The sequence below is a fragment of the Plectropomus leopardus genome, chromosome 12 (assembly GCF_026936395.1).
Source record: "Plectropomus leopardus strain MGB_pleo_1.0 chromosome 12, ASM2693639v1, whole genome shotgun sequence".
Classification (NCBI taxonomy): domain Eukaryota; kingdom Metazoa; phylum Chordata; class Actinopteri; order Perciformes; family Serranidae; genus Plectropomus; species Plectropomus leopardus.
In genome coordinates, this window is record NC_142187.1 from 5500974 (window position 1) to 5522134 (window position 21161).

Genomic DNA, 21161 nt, shown 5'->3' on the forward strand with positions numbered 1-21161 from the left:
CATACTGCTTTACAACCACGATGAAGTCTTGCTACTGTGGTGTAGTTTTGTTTAAAGCAAAAGGTTAGCAGTTTACTTCTGGTGGTTGCATTAATGCTTTGAAAGTCACAACAGTGGTGTTCATTTGTGAAAATGATCTCACTGAACAAAACCTTAGGCCTATGTATCATAAACATTTGTTTGCCACAGAGTTTATTTTCTGCAGTAATCCAAAATTTAATGGACAAATCCCATAGGTTGCTTATCAAGAAACCAGGGCAATGAAAACATCTGGGTTGGCTGACAGAGCAAGTCATCCCTATCACTCTATTACTGAACAAACATATTAATGAAATATATCACTTCAAAGACAATGAAACTATTAACTCTCTGACTATTCACAATCTAAAACCATTGAAACCATTGAAAAACAAGCCAACAGTCTGTGCTTGCATGCTCCCACTCAAAGAAACTAAGGTATGACTTGATGCACCTCACTGATCAAGGATTGTTCTGATAGTTATTACTTTATATTCAATGGTATATCCTTCCCTACTTTGACCAACGTGAACTGAACACAGAAAAAGAAGATGAAAGTCTATCTCTTGAAAAAAAAGAATCTGGGATTTTTTCCGTGGCCTGTCTTCCTCTCAGTGGGGAGTTAACACTACCTCCTACCCACTATTGGAGTAGGGATTTGAATCTCAATTACCGAGAAGCTCCATCTTATGTTTCATGTATGAGTGACCTCATTAGTTACTCACACCTCTCCTCACCTGCTGCAACATGTATGGTGGCTGAGAACTTAACGTCCCTCACATCGGCTGAGGTAATATCCAAAAGATCCAGCTTAATGGCTTGGTTGTTGGGTGGAACATGCTACTGATATGGTAATTCTAACCCCTATCACAATTCCATTATAAGACTGGCTCCTAAATTTGGCAGCTCAACCTGTGAGTCAGTGAAGCCCGTGACGGCTTAGGTTGGTTAATTAACTTCTAAAGCCACACTTAGGGATGAGGACTTAGCACAGGTCAGTGGAACCTTGCTCATCGGTCATAGTGATGCCTCGCTGGTGAAGTATTGGCCCACTCGATACTACTGACTGAATGTATGCATTTATAATTTGTCACTGAGTAGCCTATTCTTTTTACTGTGAGTCCAAGTCATTATTTACCTCAAAATATGAAGTTGTTTGTCTTGAGGTTTTGGTTGCTTAATTGTGATGAACATCACAGTTCACCTGAAGTCCGTCCAACATATGCTGTCCTGCTGCATGAAATGCTCCTAGATCACCAAATGCAACCCAATCACCAGGATGAAGGTCTCCTAGAAATAACATTTATGTACATCTAATTTGAAACTGCAAATACATTTGAGAGAAACACAAAAAAGGGCAAATTATGTGTTATATATACATAATTCGAAAATATTGCTAATACCTGGAAAGCTGCAAAAATGTTGATAGGCTACAGAGTAATATCTTGATGACAACATATTTCATTTGTTTTACAGTCAACAGAAGCAATTTTGCAATACACTGTCCCCTCCTAGTAACAACACTTTTTTTTTTTTATTTGCACCTTTTTTTAATTATCATTTAACCAAAATCAGTTAATCTTGAACAAAGTGCCTTATGTAAACCCATGATTCTGGTCCTGCACTTTGTAATTTCCCCCATCCAGCCATACATAAATGTAGCATTTCATTAACTGAAAGAAAAATTGTCTCTTGAAATAATCCAGGCAGAGATTACATAACACAGATCACACAGTTGAGTAAAATAAAAATGTCACTTTAAGTAGACATGATTATTATGTTTCATTTGTATGTTTAATATTTAGCAGCTATGTAGAAAGTTTATGTTTCTTTTTTTTTTAATTTTATGTTGTCACTGTGCTGTGGTGAAAGCACAAAACCCACTTGATTAGGGTTAAGGAAAACATCTTGTTTGGGCTTAAAATACCTGATATTGTTGCTACAAACACAGCTGGAAATGTCCCAACTAGGGAACAGCAATACAGTATTTTCTGTATCTGTCTGTGTCTGTTCAACCAGTAAATTATCTGTATGTGTATCTGTACTGGGCAGAATTTAAACTGGAAAATGGGTTATGTTTAAATAGAAAGTGAGTGGAACTTAACCAGAAGTGGTTAGTTTAAGTTTAAAATTGACTTGGGTTTATCAGAAGTTACTACATTTCTATTCACAAGGAAAACCATTTAAAGAAAAATCTTTGGATTGAGCTTTAGATAGTTTTTGATCAAAAGAGTACAGATTGAACACAGCCACTTGAATAAAGATTCTCTTTCATCAGGAGTGCTGATATTGACACATTTTACTTCTGTTATATTCATTCTCATAAAATCTACATTATCAGTTTTGGCAGCAGTCTTAGCAAGGTGTCAAACCATCCACAGTGCCTTCTTCAGCTCATATACATGAAAACAGAACTACAGCACTTTATAAACATTGATGTGATAAGTATGAAACATACAAATGAAACGTATCTGTGGTTTGCAAAAATGTACAATGCCAACATTTGTAACAAATGCAATATATCCTCCTGTTAGAGAAACTTCTTTTTGTTTTAAATGAGGGTGTCTATTTCATGTTGGTCTGCTAGAGCTTATGGGAAACACTGACATCTGAGTTTGAGAGATGTAATCTACCATTTTTAATGTCTGTGTCTCGCCTGTTAAACCACATACTGTATACAGAAACTTCTTGTTACTAATGAAAAAAAATGAAAAAAAAGTCATATCGCTGCACCTGAGGCGGGAGGGTAAGACTCACAAAGAACTTTTAAGCCTGTGACAGGAGAAACATGAATACGGATTTCTGTATTTGGAATGTGGTTCTGCAGTTTTATACGCGCAGGTATTAGGGAATCTAGTGCCAGGCCTTGAAGCTGGCTGTGTTTTCCAATTTCACAAAACCTAAGGTGTGATGTTCCAGACGCAACTTATTCACACCTTTCCAGGACATCTTGCCTCCCAAACCGCACCTCCAAAAAGAAAAGAAAAGAGAAGAAAAGAAAAGGACAACCACATAGCAGAGAGCTCTCATTTTTTTGTATGCATGTGTGTGTGTGTGTGTGTGTGTGTGTGTGTGTGTGTGTGTGTGTGTAGCTTTGGGTGTTTAGTTGAGGAAATGGTGAGTGGCTGAGGTTTGAGGGTATTATTCTCCTCTTTCCTCTCACACGGAGACACACAGAATGATTTAGTCTCTTCCTTGTCCTCCTTCTGTCTCTCTGACACACACATAAACAATCTGTCTGGCACACACACACACACTATCCTCGCAGTTGTTTTCCCCCTCGCCACAATAAATTTATCAGCCCATCCCAGCAGACGAGATTCAGCCCAACTTCCTAGGCACCCCCAGAAGCGAAACAAGCCACTATGCGCGTGTGTATGTGTGTGTGAGAGTGAGTGTGTGAAAAAGAGAGAAGATGCAAAGGAGGGACAGAGATAGGAAGACAGAGAGAGGGGGAGCTTTGAAAGTCAAACAATATTTGCCATGTAGATTACCTTCCTCTCATCTCTCCGCGTTCATTGTTCATCCCGACTTGCCTTCTGTGTCTGAGTGTGTGAATGTGTAAGTGGATTCCTTAAAATAAGATAAAACTTTGATGATCCCCTGGATGCATGCCTGCGGGTGTACAGTATATGCCTGTCTGTCCTTGTGCGAGACTAACCAAGGAGCCTTTCATGATATTTTTAGCTCATTACTCAAACACACAAGCCTCCGAAACAACCAAAGGCCTCATTTTTTATGACAAACAGCACAAAGTTAAGCTCCTGACAAAAACCATAATGTCAGCGGAACAAGAAAAGCCTCGCAATTACACATCTTCCTCGTCTCTTTTCAACACTCTGTCAGTGCATCTTTACAAAGATTTAATATTCAGCAAAAAAAAGGCAACTTTGCAAAGTCAGGTGCTGTCAAAATGAGGCTAAATTAATGCACAGGAAAGCTGTTTACCTCCATTGTGTCACTCACTAAGCAATTTCCAAATAAATGGCAACACACACCTGAATCTGCAGGGGAAACGCAACACACCCACATCGTTTAAGAGAAGCTGCCAGAAACCTGTCTCCAATTAAATCCTGCCTACACCTTCCAAGTCATTAAGAAGTGAGCTGGTGATGTGTTGAGATGTAGCAACAAAAACGAAGCTTCAGCCAATTTGGGAAGTGAGACCTGGATTGTTCTGCATCATTGCCGCCATTACATCACACACCTGTGTCTCGCTCTTTGTGATGAATAGTTCTGATAAAGCCGCCTGGCTCGGCGGAAATAGATTTGACAAGAGTGAGACTGTACACCTGACGGGTCTTCCGTCACTAGGGCTCAGCTTGCCAAGACAAAACTTTCACACGATGGGCTTTAAACTTTGCCACACAGAACTGATTAATTTATAAAAATGCAGCAGGTTCAAAATGTAAGAAAACGGAAAACAGTCTGAGTTCCACTGGGGAATAACGTAAGACATAAGCTGTGTGTTTTTAGAAGAGGAATAAGTTGAGACAATACCGAACCTCCATTTAACTTTTCTTTAATTACCAGCTTTCATAAGACAGCTTAGCTCAGAAGAAGTTCTTTGCGCTGCTGTGAAGTTCTTAATTTCACACAAGGGGAAAAGGCCTCCACACTTTTTCTGCAAAGTTATTCTTAAATATTAGCTTTAACCATTAATAATAAAATGACTACAATTTGTTATTCTTTCTGACCTCTTTTTTACTAGTATTTACTACTACTCATATTATTACAGCTTCAGATCCTGCTTTTAACACTGCCATCAGACAACGAAAAGGTGGAAAACAAAGCTGTCTGTAGATGGGTTTCCATTAACCCTAAAATTGCGGAGATTGAAATTCCAAATAAAAAATACGCCTAATGGGGAAAAAAAATTGAGCTGCCTCTGGTTACTCTGGTTACTACGGCTGTTATTGTGAAAGGTAAGAACAAAAAGAGTGGATCTTGTATGCCTTCAACCTTTGTCAAGGTTGAAAGAAGTAGTCATTTTTTCATCTTGGTGGGGACTACAAAGCATTTGTGTTGTTGTTTGACAATGCGCAACTTGATTGGCTGATGCCTTTTTTCATGTTGCAAAAGCTAAACAAAAAATGTACCTTGTTGAAAAAAAAAATAATAATAATAATCACACTGCTTTTTCACATGAAAAAAAGCCTCCAGTGTGTATAGGCCTTTAATTGGTCTGGTATGACTAGTAGCATGGTGACTAATTTAAAAAAAAATAGCTGGATATTGCTCTATAGCTGTCAGTCCTGAGTTGGCTGACTTTAAGACTCCTCTCTAATTGTGCATCTATTACACTGTGCATGTGCTCGTATCCCATAATTATAACTTCTGGCCATTGTTCAACAAATGCTAAATGGTCTTGCTTGAAAGGTTGGACGCGAGTGTCACTATAGCGTTACCCATATGTTGTCGGCTAATCAGGGAAATGTTGGATTCACTTCAGTTGCCTAACAGAGCATCCCAGCAGAAATACAAGGTAGAAACAGCTGCCTGTTGTCCCTCAAACCTAATTGGGAAATATACTATCACCTAAAAATGTATAGAAAGGCACTATTCTCTCTTATCTCCCATAGGACAACAGCTCTGCCAGAGTTTTTTTTTTTTTCATACTAAAACTCCTGCAGACACAACATAAAACATGCATATAATAGAATGAGGTTACTAAATGCTCATTAAGCTTTCATATGAAGAAATATGGAGTCTTTATGGAGAAAAACTGCATCAACTGAGCTGTAATCCAGGTAGGTTATCACACACCATCGATGATTGCACTGTGTTTGTCAGGAAATATCACTTGTGATGAGGAACATGGACTTCACAGGTACACGCTGCATAAACAGTGTTATTGAGAATAAACTGCATCCAGCTTGGAGCTATAAATCACCAACATCACACCTGCTACATCTGGAACTGGAACATGTAACACAGTCACTGCCCAACTGTCTACAGCTCCTGTCTCTTATTTACTGTAACACATTCCTCAGCCTGCCTCTGAGCCAAAATGAACACTGCCATGTACCAATAACTGTATATTATCAAATGAGTATCATTTTATATCAAGTTCAAGCCCCCATAACAACATTTTTCAAGTAGTCACGGAGTGTTTAGGCTTAGCTGAAAACACTGCACTTTCAAGGTTATGATATTGTGAGAATCTGCTAACATTTTAACAGTTTCAGGTAAAAAAAAAAGTATGAATAAAAATATGTATATATGTCGAAACTTTTTTCAGTATGGTCATACTACTCACAATGTTAGCTTGGTAAGATTCCCCACAATTCAATCATTCAGTTAATGTTACTGACACCAAAGAAGACAGTAATATCAGCTGTGCGAACAACAGAAACACACAAAAAAAGCAGATGTGGGAGATTTTTTTGTTAAAGCTAAGGAAAAATGTCCAGTAATCCATGTTCGTAGTTATCAAAGTAATATATTTAAAATTATTTTATTTATTTACAATTTTGAATATTTCTTTTAAAGTCTTTTTTTAGTCTTTTTCAGGTAATTTCCTTGTACTTTCTCCTTTTGTTGCTCATTGCCTTCTTCCTATGTTAAAAAAAAAGACATAAATAAAGACAATTTGCCCAGGTTTTAAAAGATTTAATGAATGATTTGATTGTATGTTTTTCCTGAGCAATAGTTTCGTGTAAAGGAAATAAAAGCCTGTCCCATATAGGTACCAGTCCCAAATATAAGCCTGTTGAGGTCAATGATTTAAGCAAATAATAGCCTGGGCTACTAATTGAAGTTTTATAGTACTTATTAAAGTTATCTACATAAATATCTTGAGATTTATTCTGCCCTCAATAGTCATGCCAACTCATACAGTATGAAATTTATGAAAGTTATTCCAAGCCTTTAAGCTAAACTCAAGCTTCATTCAACACAACCTACAACCCAAACTTTATTCCAGTTGTTGGTTGAAACTCCTTGGTCTATCTCTGCCACTGTTTAATGCATTTAACTAAAATCAAATTTGACACATACTCATCATGAGCAGTTTGCAGCCCCACTGACATCCCAATGAGTTTCATATTAACAATTCCAGGCTGTACCTGATTCCATGAACTCTTGGTTGAAGTTGCCCCAGGCCTCTTTGCTCTTCTCCAGGTTCTCCTCCATGACCTTGATGTCAGCAAAGGGGCAGTTACACTCCGGGAAGCGGGCAGAGCACCGGCACCAGCAGTCGTTGTTGCGGCAGAGCAACTCGCCCTCCGAGTTGCATGCCACATAGCTGAGTGCCGCCTCCACAAAACGCCCACGCAGGAACTCTGGCAGGACATCTTGCAAGCCTACGAAAAAAAAAGATCATTTTATTAACACTTTATTCATTTTCAAAATAAAGTGGTTTTTTTTACAAGCTGGTTCCACATAAAAGCATGTGTTGTTTTTGTCGGGCTGAAAGTAATAGTAAGAGTAGCCTTGGAACATGAAATGAATAAATGCGTTTGATGCATTAAAAAATGTTGTGGAAGCAAATTCTTAGCATGTCATTTGTACTCATCATACAATTTCTTACAGGATTATCAGCATTAATTTTAACACATCAGAGTGTTGAAAATTATATTTCCTCAAAAGCAACAATAGTTGTGGTCTAAGCAGTTTGGATGGAAATATTCTTTTCACAAACTGGCTTTTTTTTCCTTGAATGGGGATGCGTTTTTAAACATATAACATAGTATTCAATTATGTCTCTGACACTAAAAGGACAGCTCTAATTCAATCTTCAATACATCTCAATATAAGCTAATGAAATGCTCTTAGGTGGTATTCCATTAACCCTCAAATTGCGCTGATTGAAACTGTGGATAAAAAAAAAAAAAGCCGAATGGAAACGTCAATTTTGAAAATACTTATTTTCATTGCAAAAAAAAAGTTGTTATGCTTGCAAAGCTATGCCTGCGTTGCTTTCATTGGAAATAATGATGGCTAGTGCTGCAATAGAAACTAATCTGCTAATGAATTGAACATCCATCACCAGGCTTCTTGGAATGTTATCACCAGAGGAGAAGTCACAGAACATCACTCAGTGGAAACACAGTCATCTCACAATTGTGTTTTTGACATTTCTAAAGTATTGCCTAAGTTTTGTGCAAATATAAATTGGAAACCCGCCTACTGACACTCATAACATGTCATGGCTGAGGCCAAAAAAATAACACCATGTGCAAAGACAACAGCTCATAATCTGGCTGTGTGTATTATGTGGGGTGCTCACTCAAATTTCAAATGTCTCAAACTGACTTCCAAAGAGAGTTTAACTATGCATATGTGGTGTTTTTATCACAAGGACAAGAAAATAGGTTTTCTTCAGAGCAGCTTTGTTTGTATCAGTTTCAGTGGTAGCTCTTGCAGCAGGTACTGTAGATGCATACATAATCAGTTTATGAGTCTGCCCAGGAGCATATTTTCGTGGCTTTGGAAGCTATCAGTAGCAACTGTCACCTGTTCTGCAGTCATCATAAACAACCTGCTGTTCCTGCCCGCCATGTTCAGGTTGTTTCCTATCAGCAGGTTTCATTATTTCCTCTCCCTGCTGTGTAATTGAGATTCTCAAATACTCATCAGAACTTTTTTTTTTTTTTTTTTACAATATGAAGGTATGCCATTTTACTTTGTTCATCCTTCCCCATTCAAGAGCACACAGTGCCCAGTGAAATAGTTCTGGAGATGATGGATGTTGAGCCTTGTTTTCATAATCAAGTCATATTTAATCTGAAGACACAAATACAACGCAAAGAGGAAAGTTTGAGTAAATCAGACATATTTGTATTTCCTTATATCTGTGACAGATAAAGACATTGAAACTGTAGAAAGTTGGCATAGAGCTAATAAAACTCAAAAACACCATTTTTCACAGTCTATTTCTGCTGACAACTGCATGTGGCACACAGAAAAAACTGGCAAGCTACCATTTCTCTAGATGAAGCTAGGAGTTGAGATGCACCTGACCAGTGCTGCTCATGCAGGCAGTGTGTTCCAGGTGTTAGGCCCACAACACCACAAAAAGTAAATAATTGATTTTAGCACAATAACAAGGAAGCTTCCCCAGTGCAGTGCACTCTATTGTCATATATGAGCACCCTAGCACTGTAAAATGGATTTAATCAACTCCTTTAACTTCTAATTGTTATTACAGTAAGTCACACCAGCTGACACATTGCCACAGAGGACTTAGTATCTGTTACTTCTGCAGACTTGCTGAACTTAACAACGTAGCACAGGAAAATCTGTGATGAGCAGGCAATAATCACAGCAGACACTTTGACACAGAGGCAAAAGCACAGGTGTAAACAATCAATCAAATGCTTGGGTTTCAGGGTCCTGGTATTGTTTATGCTGTCACACCTTCATGGCACACTGGAAAAGAACAGAGCCATTGTTGACGATGTCAGTCACACCTGTGGTTTTCCTGCTCTGCCAAGTCAAAAAGACTGGGTCAGAGCCTGTAAGACTAAGCCCTGTATGATTTCAAATGATGGCTTTGAAAAAAAAGGAAGTTGTGGCATTCACTCAGTCACAGACTTTTGCTCACAGCATTGATCCTGCTGTGGCATTCAAACAGAAAAGCACACACCCTATCAAGACATATAAAAACCTAAAAAAAAAGCTGTCCATAAAGAGTAAGACCATTGCTGCCTTCATGTGCTCTTTGGAAATATCAAATTTAACGTATTTACAAGTAAGAAGCACATGAACAACCCTCCAAATGATGTTTCAGGGCTGCAGAAAGTACACCTTCCCAACTAGAAAACTACAACCTTTCCACAACAAATAAACAAATAAAAACATCCATCACTTTTGCATTAATAGGGCTGGTCTCACATACTATGATCCAGCCAAAAACGCTGTGAGGCAGACCTACTGGTAAAGTCTTCAACGCATTTGGTGGCATTGACCTACTGAAAGACAACACCTGTGAGCCTGTATAACTACACAGATTCAAATTGAAACATGCAAAACTGCACAGAGGATAGAATACTATTTAAGAACTGGTTATTCCATACGCTACACACTATAATGGATTTTGTTTTTACATACCAGTAATTTATTATACCAATCTTGTAAGCTACTAATTAAGGATCCAAGTCACAGAGTCAAACACCAATAAATTCTGAAGCTGTTGGAAACACTGTCCGTCCTCATGTCCTTTAACAGCGGGGTAACATCACACTTTCAATTTCACAGCCTTCATTATTGAAATTATATTAATAATACAGTGATATGCTAATTACGGTGCCAAAGTTTAGTCTATTAAACCAAATCAAAAGCTGATGTGTGATCTTAAAAGTGCATCATCATGCTTTGGAAACCAGCGGGCAGCTTTCAGAACACTTGTCGCGTGGTGCTCATGCTGCTTCCCCGAATCCGTCTGCAGGTCCACGTCTGTCTGTCAACTAATCATTGATTTGTTGTGTCAAAAGCTTCCTCTCTCCTCACTTTCACAATCTCAGTCTGGATGAGTTTCAACCACTAAGTCAATCCTGCTGTGCCCTGCTATGAATATGCATGTTTCTTCTTTGGTATTTACTCTTTCAATGGCTTGGAAAGAGATGTAATTAGTCACATTTTCCCTCTTCCATGCTTTGGCAGGTGCTTTGAGGTTTTTGCGTGTGTGTGTGTGTACAAGTTGCAAATCTGGCAGGGGTTTCCTCAGTTTGGGAGACAGCTAAATAACACTCTTTCCATCACCAATCGCTGTTTGATGACCTGTCTTTCTACTTCTCTGTCTTTTTTCTCTCTTTAAGTTGCAATCGCTCTGTCACATTTGGGAAGCAGGCATGGTAATGGTCCTGTGGATTGTGGATTCCTTTTTTGCTACAGCAGTAGTAAGTAGTTTCCAAATAAGTATCAGTATTAAGACTCAGATCTTTTGGTTTGAAGTTTGAATACAATCGTATAGCCTACAGCTGCTTTAAAGTCAAACAAAATGCAATAACCATCACTGATTCTGTTCTGTTTTATCCTCCTGAGCATCCCGTAATTTATGTTTTTATCAAAAATGTTCCCAAGTACATCAAACATGATGAATTCATTTTGAAATATAAAGCATTGCAATTCTTTTTTTTCTTTTTTGACTGGTGGCTTAAAGCATGTCAGGAAGCTTGGCAGCATTCTGAGTCTTTACAGATACAGTTGTGGGAAAGATGTCTCAACCAAAAGGCTTAACTGTGATGGATTAAAATGGATTAAATTGTTGTTCCAGTTAAACAAGCACAAGAGGGAGCAGCATTGTTAAAGTAACGGACAATGACAATGTGATAGACATTAATGCTAATAACAAAAACAGGCAGATTGTTTCCTGTGATCTGCAAGGACTCATTTCTATGATTGTTAAGTCACTGGCTTTTTCATTTGTATCGCACATTTCATACAACAGGGTAATTCAAAGTGCTTTACAAAGCAGCATCAAATATAATAAAGGGTTCTGATTTACAATGGTCGAGCAAAGAAAAAAAGGTCAAATTAATTATTAAATGATTTACTATTTAAAATAGCATAATAGTAAAAAACAGTTTAAGAGCAGTCAAGAGTTGCAAAGATAAAAAGATTATTTAAAATGATTTAAAATTGAGTGTAAAAATTTGTTTGCAGTCATTACCATATGAAATAGGCAGTGTCAAAAAAGGAACGTTTTTACCTTTGAATTAAAAGTGGTCAGAGTCGGGGCTTGTCTAACATCATCTGGGATGTTATTTCAAGTCTTTGCTGCATGATAAGAAAAAGCTGCTTCACCATGTTTTGTTCTAAATCGTAGGATGGTCAGTAGGCTGGCCACAGCACCTACAGTATTTGGTGGTTGAGCCAGAGTACAGCAAGACTTTAAAAATCCATTCTCTGAGTGATGGGTAGCCTGTGTAAGGATTTTTGAAACTGAGTAATGTGGTCATATTTCGTAGTTTTTGTCAGGACCCTATCAGCGGCATTCAGAATAAGTTGTTGAATAAGTTTCCAAACAGCTTGTTTTAAAAGGCCTACAAATAGACCTCTGCCATGCAAATTTACCATAAATATATATAAACTTAGCTGTGACTTGCAAAATATCATCACCTCTTCTAATAGTGAAAACACACCAGTGTTGCTCATCACAATCAGAATGGACAACTGCATAAAGCAAATACATACATAGGGTTTATCAGCTGTATGCTTGCAATAAGGACTACCCCAAATGTGCCTTATCTAATGCGAACTATGTTTTATTCAATTAAACAAATGACTGAATGAAGAGTTTATATAATGTAATACAAGCATCAACACAGTATTTATGTAAGTTAGACATCTTTCTTATGGAAGGCATGTTTTTTTCCCCCAAAAGTCTCAATTTATGTTGCGTTGCATTTAAGTTGCATGAGACTTCTGTATGAGATTTGATATGATATCCCAAACTATTGTGTAACCTTTCTTCTTCTTTCTTAATATTTTGGAACCATTTTCTAGCACCAGTCGTTAGCATAGCAATCATGTTGTTATGTCTGAGAATTATGGAGGAGGAAATCTGTTCTGTGTATCTCAACACAACTTGTTATACTTTTAAAATACATAAGAAAAGTGGAGAGTGGAAATGAGGACAATTTATTCAACAGGCAGAGTGAAACACTTGTTGGTGACTCCTCTTCTCACCTTGCTGCTTTCCACCTTTGACACGCGTCTTTATTGCAGCGGCACATTAGTATTCGGCGAAGTGCTCGTCCTGTTTATCATGCAACTCACATTGTCTGATCTCAAATAAAAAATACTTCAATAAGTCACACAAAGTGTCTGGGATGAATATTAACCCATTTTTGGCATTTCATATCATTGGAAGGCACACAAGTTGAAACAATGCAGCCTATGACTGTTTGTGGGATGGAAATTCTATGGCAGGCTTATTTTGGTTAAAAGAGGCCTTCACCATGAGGGTTTCTGAATTGCCAGATACACATTAACTCTGAAAGGGTCATTTTAATGAAAGCCTTTTCAAACGGCAGCTAAGAACTTGGAACACTATGGCCTGTATGCATTTTTAATGATTTCAGTGACATTTTTGGTTACATCAGCCAAGATATTGCAGCATGGAGCCATCTTGTACATAGCCATTTCATTTTAACGTTGCTAATGTTTCATTAGCTTATGACAAGTGCTGTAGTGGGTGCCAATTTGTGAATATAGAAAGTACACCAAACGAGCATGCTTCATTTGCTCCGGAAGCTTGATTAAAGAAATGCTGAATGACAGGTTGTGTCAAGTTACAAAAACTAGTAAAACCGAGGTTAAAGGACACGATTTTCTGTATGTCCATGCATGATACACATAACTGTTGTAACATCATTCCACTGATTAGTACATTGTGGTAATATACTCTGTAATGTGTCAATGAACCAGCAAAAGGTGAAAAAGATGAAGATTTGCAAGAGAACTGGATACAGCATTGGAGGCGTGATGAAATTATTTGATCGGGTCCCCAGGAAGTGTGCTGAACTATGTAGTCCATTTTCAAGGAAATGGACTCGAGAGTCTGTCAAATGATGCCATTAGTCCCAAAAAGACCCTTTGAATTGCTTTGGGGATGAAAAATTTTTTGAGCATCTCAGCCTGCCGCAAAGTTAGTCCTTTCACTATCAAGATTTAATCCATATAGTCTGATAACATTTAGAAAATCTAGAAAAGTCACACTATTAAATCATTTCCATCTCCATTAAAGTTAGCGGAGCGTTAAACTGGAAGAAGCCGGCCTGGTTGTCGAAAGTCTCTTGTGTGACGTTGACTATGGGCCCAGAGATGTAAAAGCAGCTCATTGTAGTTATTTCATGCCATGGAAATAGTGCTTTATTGGCTTCATGAGTCAAAGTTTGTGAACTAAATTTCCGGGGTCCCGCCTTCAAATTTGTATCCAGTTCTAATAAATAAAGGATAAATGAATAAAGGAAAAGACTTTTGAAATGGAAGGAATGGATTAAATCCAGATCATTAAACAAGTTATTTTGCAGAGGTTGTAACGCTCAAATAAATGTATCCATGGATTTACAGACATCTCTTTACCAATTAAGTCTATGAGAAAATGTTTTTTTGAGGGGCCCATGGCATCACGTGACAGACCTGGAAGTTGTAGTTACACAGTTTGATCAAAATGTCAAATTGGCCTCAACTTTCTGGGAACCTGAGCAAACATATATCACTGCAAGTATCATAATGTTGAAAGAGAATATGCTTTGCAAATGTTTAGAAAGAAAAGTATGAATTGGAGATATTTGTGTATCCTTGAAAAATGCATACAAGAGAAACTCCAAAGGGTATCTTAAAATCAGCTGACTCTTTTTGTTCCCAATATTTTTTTTTTCCTGCCTACTACAGTGTATAAAATAAGATCAGAACTGCTTGTGTTTTACATATGATGTGGAGCTGGGGCATTGTGGCTCTGAGAGGTTAACAAGATAATCATACTGGTCAATAAAGCTAAGCTCTAAACTTCTCTCTGAATATCACTAGAAGTGCTGCACATATGCTGATTAAGAGGGATAAAACAGAAAATTCTCTCCTTAAGTCGCTCATTATTACACCTCCAGGTTGCTTTTGATTTATAGCCCATTTTAACTTGAATTATAATTAATCTAACATTGGTGTCATTTTATTAATTACGTACTGCTCTGTGGAGGCAGTATTAAGACGTCCATTTAATCACTCATGAATCAATCAATCTTCAATCCTCCGCACTGTAACGGTTCTGAGCACAGAGACGTGGACTTGTGAGCAAGACTCAGAGGCAGAGCAGTTGAAAGCAATCAATCGTTTAGTTGGTAAGAGTTCAAAGCAGAGTTCGGCGACAGGTAATCTGTCAGCAAGGGCAAAGTAAGCAGAGTGAGCTAGCATATAAGGTAGTGGGGGTCAGGTGTACATGTAGGTGAGGGAATCAGGAGTTCTTATAAAGCGTTAAAGTGTCACACACTGGAGCTCAATTTGTTCTCCAATTGTAAAAGGATGCTGGAGATTATGGATAATTGGTGTTTTTGTGAGGTGACAAAAAATAAAAAAAAGCTGTTTTTTCTTTCAGGCACCCGAGCCCAGTCCCCACCATGAATTTCATGACCTGTCAATGTTTCCTTCTGATGGGGGCTTTTAGGGTCATTACTCACCAGGCTTTGCTCTCATCCAGCCACAGATTTAGATCACCCCAGTAGACCAGAAATAACAGACCCATGGTTCCCTCTCTTCCTATGTCTCAATCTCCAGCAGAGACCACACTTCCCATTTTGGGCAATTTGAAGCTCTTAAGCCTACCTTATGATCAGCACCCCCCATTATCAGTGTGTGTCCAAGTGCATGTGTGTTCACACTCAGCCTTTTGCTTTAGTGAATGCTTTGTCAACTTCACTGGAATGCACTCTCTGCTGTAGATGAGATGGTGTTGGTACCCTCGGTGTGGGGATCTCTCAGAGCCTCAGGCTTTGGCAGTGTCTCAGCTTCAATATACGGTAAACAGCATGGCACAGGCTGGTACAGACTTTTGCTGTATCACACATTTGCTCCATCTCTCTTAGTGCGTTTCTCCATGCCTGCCTGTCTTTTTCTTTCTTTCCATATCACTGTCACTTGAATTTTGTATAGTCACAAAGGATGAAATGCACCTTTTTATTCCATTGGGGTTTGCGGGTGGCTTTGTGCTGTCTTGCAATAGTTTTGTGTTCTTTCACAGACATTCAGCCACATGGTGGATGTATGCAAAATGCAGGGCAGGAAGGTTGGGAATAGATAAGGCCTGCTCGGGTTGAGTGAATTTGATCATATGCGCTATGCGTTGAAATGCTTCCTGAGCCCCAAGTATTTTTTCAAAGGATGAAGTTTCATCTGGTACTCTCCCTCTACCCCTGTATATCTCACCTGCTCTTTAAACAACCTTTACATTTGAGACCACCATTTAGGGCTGTGATGTCAGAAGAGGCACCGATAAGGCATTTGGCAAGCAATTTATATGCCGTGTTATACAGTGACAGGTGGTGTGCTGAGAATTTGTTTCAGTGACTGCCCAGAGTTAGGCCTGGGCAGAGGGAGGCACTTGACAGACCTCTCACCCTGCAGAGTTCACAAGTGTCGTACAGCATCTGTCCCTAGGCTCTGCTACCGCAATTGATGGAATTCCAACAGAGTTCTAAAGGCGCATTTGGGGTGCTTTGGGGGAGGATCTGTTAGAGGTTTTCCTGGAGTCCCTCTGAGAAGGCCATGGAGCAGCTGTCAGCAGGCAATGGTGTCATTTCTGACTTAAAAGGGGGGCCCTCAGATTCATTTTTGTGCTTGCATTATAAAACCCTTTTAGCTGATACACTGAGAGAGAACTCTGACTGTGTGATACATTGGAAGAAAACCTAGATTATGTTCCAGGGACATTTATTCTAGACTCAAATTTCTATCACTGGGATCCTGAACAGACCTTGATAGAGAAGGGAAATGTTTGATTGTTGAAAATAAATCTGACTATGCTCGTCACACATACTTTATGTGTTTTATATGAGCTTTTTAAGTTGGAGAGAAGTTTTATTTTGTAGGTAAGAGTTTTGTATTCAGGTGATTGTGTTTGAAGAGAACCATTCTTTCTAAAGTTTGGGCAGGTTTATTTTGTAACCTTTCTTTGACATGCAGAGCTCTCAATGTCAAACATATACTAAGGATATTGTGATTATAATAAGCACATTGTAAAGGCTGTAGGAGGACTACATGAAGCCTTGAGGAAGTCTGTATGAAAGGGCGTCTTCAACCAGAATGGACAAGTGGAAATGTAGGAGGACTGATTATGAGGCAATGGACAGACTCAAGGATTCTTGCCTACATAGATGCACGTTAAAAGAGGACAGGTGCCATTTAAGTACTCAGGGTTTTCCAAGAGAATGCAGAAACAGAGTAGGGAGAGAATAGGGGACAAGGTTACAGCCAAGTCATCAAATGGATGTGGTTGTTGCTAACATCCTTTGAGGGTAGCATCCTGGCTACAAATAAAGTGACTGCCTCTATTCTCCAGCATCAGTTCTGTGTGCTGGAGACTCCGAAAGTACTTCTAGAGGTCTCAGAGGAGGAATAAAGTGGCTGTTTTGCACCTGCCAGTACAGGAGAGAGGTCAGGGTCTGGTGGACTAACAAAGTGGATTCTGCGCCTCCAAGCCGCAAGTGGAATAAAATTTATTGTTGTAGGTTTATATCTGTAACTGGTCTTTTTATCAGTCTTTTATCCCCAGGAATTATGTATGTCATTCACAATTTACATCTAAGGGTCCACTGCTAATGTGCGAAGTAGTGTATCCAAGGAGTTATCTCTTGTTCTGAAAAGTAAAGCCAATATGGAGGTGCCTCAAACCTGCACTCTTTGTATTGGTCAGCGGGAGGCAGCGTGATGTTTATTTTGTTTATTTTTTAGAGTAAAATAGATCATAAAGCAGGGTATGCATTAGGGTGTGGCTACCAAGTAAGTAACAAGTCACTACCAGTAGCCAACTCTGGGTTCTCTGTCCGATCCACCTGTCGCTCCTCCACAGCATCACCTTCCAAATATGGTCAGTTCCGGCTCCAAAGATGGCAATGGCCAAAATACCAAAATCAAGGTGTCATTTAAAAAAAGGTTGTACACAAACCAGAGGGTGACTTCACAATGGCTATATTCACTTTTGTTTTAGAGTCTATGAGTGTGCTCTATATGCAGCATTGTGGAAAATAAAGGGGCGAAGGAAGGGTTCTTGGGTGGGCATGTAGCAAAGTTGACTTTCATGCAGGACAAGAGTGTTCGCCTCCGGTCACATAATCACAATTAACATCCACCTTTTAGCACAATGTTTCCCTAAGCTAAAGATTTTAGTTTTCTAACCCCGACAACCCTTTGATGAATTGCTCTAACACCATTTTTTCCCCCAGCCTTACCATACTGTAACTGCCCTGCCCAGATACTGTAGAATGCTGATGTTCTTGACAGTTGATAAGTTTGGTTTTACTAAAATAGTTTTGCTTTCTGTCAGTCTTCTACAAAATAGTAGGGTCATAATACAGATTACTTCATTAGGCGTGGTAGCGAACGTTTGTGTTTCAGCAGAGATATTTCTAATCATGGAAGTGAGTACTGACCAAATCTCCATTCATCCCTGTTGTTCCATTCAACACAGTTATGTGCCAGGATGCCGGATTGTTACATCATGGTCACCAGGCAGGAACATAGTAAGGCTCATACCAGAAAAACTACAGTAAAGCTTTACTTAAAGGGTCATTTCAGTAAATAAATGCATTCTGAAGCACACATTGATCCAACAGTATGGTTAAGTTACCAAGCATGTTCTGGGACAAGTAGCTGAAACTAAGCAGTATTTGTTCTCTGACTAAGGTTGAGGGGCTTGCTATGCAGTCAAGAGTGGTGTGAGAGAGCAGGCATTATGTTCTCTAGAGAACTAAACTGTACATATTCAAGCCTGCACTTGAAGAAGAAACAGTTCAGGGACTGACTTGTTTTCATAGCAATGTGGAGGTAAGTGAAATGTAAAGTAATTGTAAAGGATAATTCCAGGTATTATAATGGGCCTTAGGTTTATTGTTTAGTTATTGTTTTATATGTTATAAAAAAAAGTATTATTACAAGAACAAAGGCAACTTGTTATCTGATCAGATTTGTTGTGCTATCTGTATGTAGCTAGAGCAGGGGTATTCAATGAAAACTCAAAGGGGTCCAGTTGCTAAAATTCCCCCCAGCAAAGGTCTGAACCTCATGCCTAAAATCAGAATCACAAATAATTGCACATTTTTACCTCAATTAGGATTAATGAATGATTATTTTGCCTTTTTGTGGTTTGTTTTTTGCCCTCATAGTTCACTGATACAGTTTCATGTGACCAGGGTTTGTTGGAGTGTAATAAACACATGATTTATTATTATTTGTTAAACTTTCCAGCATTATAAAAAAAAAAAAGCTCCATCTTAAACAAACTTCAGGTAAATTTAAGCACATTGTGGTGATAATAGGCCAACCTCTCCTGACTGCAGGATTCTGACTTCTCCTTCTGTGAAACTTCTGTGCTATTAGACATTTCACTCAGGAATTAAAAACTTTTGAGTAGGCCTACTTCTCCTATAGCTATTAGCAGCCTGCCAACATTCCCAGTTAGAGACAGGATGAAAATAAGGTCATGTGCTTGTGGCCCCAGGCCCCCAAAACATTGCATTTGCCCCTAGTAATAAAAATTAGAGGTCAGCGTGAGTGGCTGAATAAGACACAGAGCAATGCGTCCTGGTGTTTCTAAATAATTCATCCAAAGTCTGATTAAACCTGAAACTCACACAAAGTAGTCTGTAGAAGTCTAAAGAAGTCACTTTTCACCTCTGAAAATTTGTGTGTTTCAGACACTGATGCTTCAAGGAGAAGCTGCACTCTGTTTGTCTGTCTCACTGTGCTGCTGGCGGACTATCAGGTGTTTAATCCGCAATAATGAAATGCTGTGGCTGTCAAATACTGAGCTGGTCTACAGTCAAAGTCGGTCCTTTTTTTTACATGATTGTTCAACACTTCTGCCCTCACTGTGTTTTGGCATGAGATTTTCCTCGGTGTCATGAGAGCGTGAGACAGAGCCCAAAAGCGTGAGATGCACAGCAGATGCGTGGGAGTTGCTGAATGTCTTAGAATATTTTTCAATTAACTGCCCAGCACTACTTAAAAAATATTGTTGTCATTCTTACATTTTATCCCACCTTCGCCACTGGTCCAGATAGGACAAAGTTTTGGTCCAGATCCGGACCGCGGTCTGCCAGTTGGTGATGCCTAAACTAGGGCCTTCTATTCAATTGTCTTTGCCCTAAACTCCTCAACTCCTTCTTTCTCATTACAGAAACCATGGGAGGTGGATGAAGTAATCTCACTCTTTGGGTTTTCTCATCCTAACTTTTCCTCACCTATGTCCATCATCAGTCCCTGTTCAAAAATATGTTCCCCTTGTGCTCAGCCCCATTCAGTCTCACCCCTCAGCCCCTCTCATTCTTCATGCCGTCGCTAGATTATCGGATCCACTTCATTCAAAATTAACATCGGTGGTGTAGTTGTATTTGATGAGGTGGGTGTACTACTAAGTAGAGGAGTAAGTTACCGTGAGGGAAGCAACATACTCTCCTATATATTCCAATGGCATGTCTATGCCCCATTTTTTGGCCTTCAGCCCCAATGTTAATGTCATGTTTACTTGTATCTCTTTGCTGGTGGGACATTGTGTCCACCAAATTGTGTTCCATTTCCAGGGCTGCCGTCCAGGTGGGCTGCACTTACACTGACCTGCTAATGTATATTAATATTCTATATGCATTAAGACTTCATCCAACAGTATGTTGCTTTCAGATCATGGCAAATTGGCCTGGTGCCAAGGAAATGGAATACAACATATGACTTTGAGTGACTCGTATAGCCTATGTTATATATAGTTTTTGATAAATAGGAAGAATTATAATTGTATAATCGGCAAAATCAGTACAAACATGTGCCAATGCTGTCTATTATGATTACATAATCACGGAAATTGAATGTCTGCCCACACATTTATGTCTGCCTCAGGGTCTGTAGGCTGCCCCCTCTACTGAAAACCAGTAATGGGGCTGTAATAGTAATTAAAGAGAGGAACAATAACTAACCTATAAAAATAAGATCTAAGTGAGTGTTCAAGGTCAATTATGTAGGATTCAGGAAGTTCCATTGGCAGAAATGGATGATATTATTCCTAACTGTGTTTTCATTCTTGTATAGTAATCTAGAACTAAGAATTGCGGTGTTTTTGTTACTTTAGAATGGGGCATTTCTACATACAGAGCTGGCATAGATTTTAGTAATATATAAATTCGAGACCAAAGATGGTGCCTATTTAGTCCAATGGAGTTGCTCGCCTGGCACATTCATTGAAACAGTTCGAGCTTCTGGATTTACTTCTGTTATGTACCACCCACTGACTATGTGCAGCAGTGTTTCTCCCTCTGGCCCCGCCTACAAGTTCTGTACTGTCAACAATTCTTCAGAAACCTTTTTACACTGGTGTCCTATGGGGAAAATTCCTCTGTGGCCACAGGGGATTTTTTTTTCTACACCTTACCATGTGCCTCTTTTACCTTATCCTAACCATTCATGCCCTTGTTCTTGTAATCCTAAGCATGTGCTTT

At 38.9% G+C, this 21161-nt stretch overlaps 1 protein-coding gene across 1 annotated transcript in view; it reads right to left on the reverse strand.

The window, feature by feature from the left end:
* The window catches only part of brinp2 (BMP/retinoic acid inducible neural specific 2), a 267758-nt gene that overhangs the window by 47350 nt on the left and 199247 nt on the right, over window positions 1-21161 (reverse strand). The window contains exon 6 of the mRNA XM_042498336.2: window positions 7086-7322. Within this exon, the coding sequence (XP_042354270.2) occupies window positions 7086-7322 (237 nt within the window). The remainder of the gene's footprint in view (window positions 1-7085; window positions 7323-21161) is intronic.